The following is a 4,241-nucleotide window of genomic DNA, read 5'->3' on the forward strand; positions in this document are numbered from 1 at the left end:
ATAATAGAAGCCACATATATAATTACATATTTTCTAGTAGCCACATTAAAAAAGTAAAACTAAACAATTTAAATTAACTTTCACAATATGTATTTTATTTAACCCAATCTATTAAAAACATTATCATTTCCATACATAATCAATATTAAAAATTACTGAGATATTTTACATTTTTTTTCATATTAAGTTTTTGAAATCCAATGTGTAATTTACACTCACAGCACATACCAAGTCAGATGAATCTTTCAAATGCTCATAGCCATGTGTGACTGGTGGCTGCAGTATTGGACAGTGCAGCCTGTGTACCCATGCTCACTCTACACGCACTCTCTCTTTCTATCCCCGCTTCTGTCTCTCTCTGTATATACTTCTCTCTCAGATACATATGCATATATTTACATAATTGTTCTGTTGTGTGTATGTTCACATAATTGTATCTTTCAACCCTTTGAGGGTAAGTTGCATAGTCATGGCCCTTTATCCCCGAATGCTTCAGTGTGTGTTTACTAAGAATAACGAAATTCTTTTATATATCCATAGTATAGTTATCTACTTCAATAAACTAAACATTGATATAATACTTTAATCTGTTATTCTGTTTTATTAATCTATTATCTGTTTTATCATAATCTATTCATATTCCAATTTTGTGAGTTCATCCATTAATTAATCTCCTTTATAGCACTTCCCCTTCTCCAGTACAGGATCTAGTCTGGGCCAGTTGTCATAGCTCTTTAGCCTCCTTTAATCTGGAACATTTCCACAGCCTTTATTTTACTTTTATGATATTGACTGAGGATACAATTCTCCTCATCACACATATACTTTTTCAAGTAGATTGCTCCTTAAGTTGGGTTTGTTTAATATAAAACTAGACTTTTGATATGCTTCACTACCGAATACACTGCCTTCAGAGTATAGTAAATATTTATTGATTTGATTAGGTACCTTTTCATGAATAAAGCTTATCATATAATCTTGTTTTAAGTAATCTCAACAGTCTCTTTCTGGCTCCATGTGAATTGTCTATATGACCCAAAGGATTTTAAAATGTTACATGGATGCCAGTTCTTAATAATGAGACTGTCAGCAAGGACACTAACAGATAAAATGCCTGGAGAGGAAATTTTAAAACTCTGAATTGAGAGCAAAGTAATTTGCTAGTTGAGAGGGTTGGGCACCCGATCAATTTGAATGACAGTAGGGGAATGGAGACTGGCTGTTAGTTTATGTAAAGAAGGGAATTGAATCAGACTGAGACTTGGTGTTTTCAAATTCATGTTGACCATGACTAATCTCATACCCTTCCTCTTTTTTTCCTTTCTCTCTCCCTGAACTGCTCTGATTGTTTCAGGGGTGGTTTTTATGCTGAATTCTTCCATTTTTCTGCTTCCTCTTTTAGCCCTTGCTCAGCATTGAACCCTGTCCAGAGATAACTTTCACAGCTATGCGTTGTATCCAAACCTTTCGTGATGAAAAGTAAACCCAGTGGAGTCATTTTGCCAACTTTTTTTCAGAGTTCCTTAGTCATCATTGATTACTTGAAGAAGCTGCTTGTGGAAAGCTGTTTTGTAAGGCTAAACCACATTTGCTCTGACTACAGTATCTCTTGCCATCCTGTCCACCAATCTACTGCTGAGGAAACTAGGGAGGGTGCATATGAGGAGGCAGAGGACTGTAGTGGGCTCTACTGCTTGGCTCTTAGCGGGTTGCACCTCTGCTTCTTGCTCTAAATCAGATAGATACTTGGCGTCTGGGTTTTTCTTCTTCTCTGGTCTTACACACATGGACTTTTTTGTTTGTTTGTTTTAAAGAATGAGAATTGAAAGTGAACCATTGTATTTAGTTCTTTTTTACTCAGAAACTTTATGCTAATAATATTCATTAATCTGCTTGTTCTGGCATATGACTTACATCTTTTCCCACATTATTTGATTCCTTGGATTTTACATTTTTTACCAGATACTGCTGTATTAGCAGTATAACTTCGTTGAAGAACTAAAGGTCATTCTTTTGAGTACAGGGGGCTCAAAAGCTAGTCTTTGATGTCTGCCTTTAGGAGGTCTCTGAACCGTGTGTACCTGGCACCTAAGAGACCCTACATACCTCATCTATTTAGTGGAGCACACAATAACTGAGACTTTTTTTTAAGTAGCCACAGAACCAGGCTACCTGCTGTTTTCATGACTGCCTTAGATAAATAATTTTGTCACTCAAGACATTCTTTTTTAATACTAAAGAACATTCTTCAGGTTTTGAGAATTATTTCTCATAGGGTTATTGATTAGCCTATGGCATGATAAAAAGATTTTCTCTAAGCCTAAGTACTGAAAAGGCTTTATACACAAAGAAATCTTTTAAAGCATTACTTGTGATAATGAGAATGAGAAAAAAAATTATCGAATTATGAGGGAATAATAAAATCACGATATATCCACATAATTATTATCCATATATTGATTGGAGAAATGCTTAAAAGTTTAAAAAAAAAAAAGAAAAAAAATCCGGATACTGTGGCATGTTCCTATCATCCCAGCTACTAAAGAGGCTGAGGCAGGAGGATCACTTGAGTGTAGGAGTTCCAGAACAAGACAGGAAGTCCCCATCTCTTAAAAAAAAAAAAAAAAAAAAAGCAGGATACAAAGTTTATATATAATATGTTCACAATTATCTGGAAAGCATAGGAAAGTTATTAGAAGAAAATATATTAACAATAGCTGCAATTGGTAGAATCAGGAGTGATATTTTTCTTCTTTCCAAATTTTCAAATATATGTTTAATTGCTTCTACAACTACATAAACTTTATTTTAAAAGCAGCTTTTCCATAATATGCCTTAATTTAAAAATATCCCTAGGTATACATTACTGTAGGGGAGATTGGGAGGTGGTTGAGGAGTCCTTGGGTTGAAATGACTAACTTGTGGCTCACTGCAGAGTTCAGAGCAGTGAGTTCAGGTTCCGGCTCTCATGTTTGTGTAGCTCTGGCACTACTCTAAATCCTTTTTTTAAGAAAAGAAATATAAGTAAATTCAATAGATAACCCTGACGCTGATAAATCATGCTACTTCCCTAAGTCAGGTTAATCATTTATAAAGTGGAAATATTAACACATACCTCACAAGGTTGGGGTTAGGCTTAAATGATATTCTATGAGCCCTAAAGTATCATGCATATGGAAAGAGATTTCATTAAATGGACTTTCAGGCTACTGTAGCTAAAGCTGTTGCCAATATATTGAATTCATAAGAAGTAATCACCCTGATTGATATGGTGTTCTGTTTGTTATATTTCCCCATCAGAGAGGACCAGGTAAACTTCCGTGGATTCATGAGAACTTTGGCTCATTTCCGACCCATTGAGGATAATGAAAAGAGCAAAGATGTGAATGGACCAGAACCACTCAATAGCCGAAGCAACAAACTGCATTGTAAGGAGCAAAAGTCTTCTGGTTTAAAATATTTGCTTTTCATTCCTTAAAAATCATTTATTTGCTCATTCATTCATTGAACAAGCATTTACAAGAGCATAGCAGTTAAGAGGTCAGACCCTGGAGCCAAACTCGCTGAGTTTGAGTCCTAGCTCTACCACATTTTGACCTTGTGACTTTGGGCAAGTTACTTAAAAATCTTTGGGCCACAGTTTCTTCTTCTGTAAAATGGGATATTAAGGTGTTCTGCATCAGATCATTGTGAGGGTTAAATGAGTTGATTTATGTCAAGTGCTTAACAGTGCCTGGCATATACTAGATACTCAGTAAGTGTTACCTATCATTATAATTCATTGAGTACCTACTGTGTGCCAGGCACTGTGGTAAGTGCTAGAGTGGCAATAGTGAACAAGGCCCAGGCCCCATCTGTAAGGAATAATGACAATCCTCAGCCCATCTTAGAATTTGATAGACTCTGGATGTGGCTTGTGTAGGGGTGGACAGCTGGATTAGTGCAAGATTTAATTTTTGTCCCCATGCCTTTTGCCTCTTTTTCTTGAGTATTTGTTACATTTCCCTTCTGCTCTTGTCAGTTGATGTATGATTTTTTTTTCTCCCTTTGCTTTTGTTACATGCCAAAGAAGTTTCTGCAACTTCACGTATGATATTGCCCAATGCCTTACAACACTTCTTCAGGAAATTGAAATTTCTCTTTTTATTCAGCACAAGTTGGAATTGAAATTGTATTAAACTTATAGAGCCCAAGCTTTCTTAGAAGAGTACACAGTGGAATACAGAGAGGTTTGTGAAGCC

The 4,241-nt window shown here is 35.7% G+C and overlaps 1 protein-coding gene across 1 annotated transcript in view; it reads left to right on the forward strand.

Annotated features, from left to right (window-relative positions):
* Nucleotides 1-4,241, forward strand: part of CHP1 (calcineurin-like EF-hand protein 1) — a 41,033-nt gene that overhangs the window by 24,317 nt on the left and 12,475 nt on the right. The window contains exon 4 of the mRNA XM_012649501.1: nt 3,301-3,428. Within this exon, the coding sequence (XP_012504955.1) occupies nt 3,301-3,428 (128 nt within the window). The remainder of the gene's footprint in view (nt 1-3,300; nt 3,429-4,241) is intronic.

This window comes from Propithecus coquereli, unplaced genomic scaffold (assembly GCF_000956105.1).
Source record: "Propithecus coquereli isolate 6110/MARCELLA unplaced genomic scaffold, Pcoq_1.0 Scaffold3, whole genome shotgun sequence".
Classification (NCBI taxonomy): domain Eukaryota; kingdom Metazoa; phylum Chordata; class Mammalia; order Primates; family Indriidae; genus Propithecus; species Propithecus coquereli.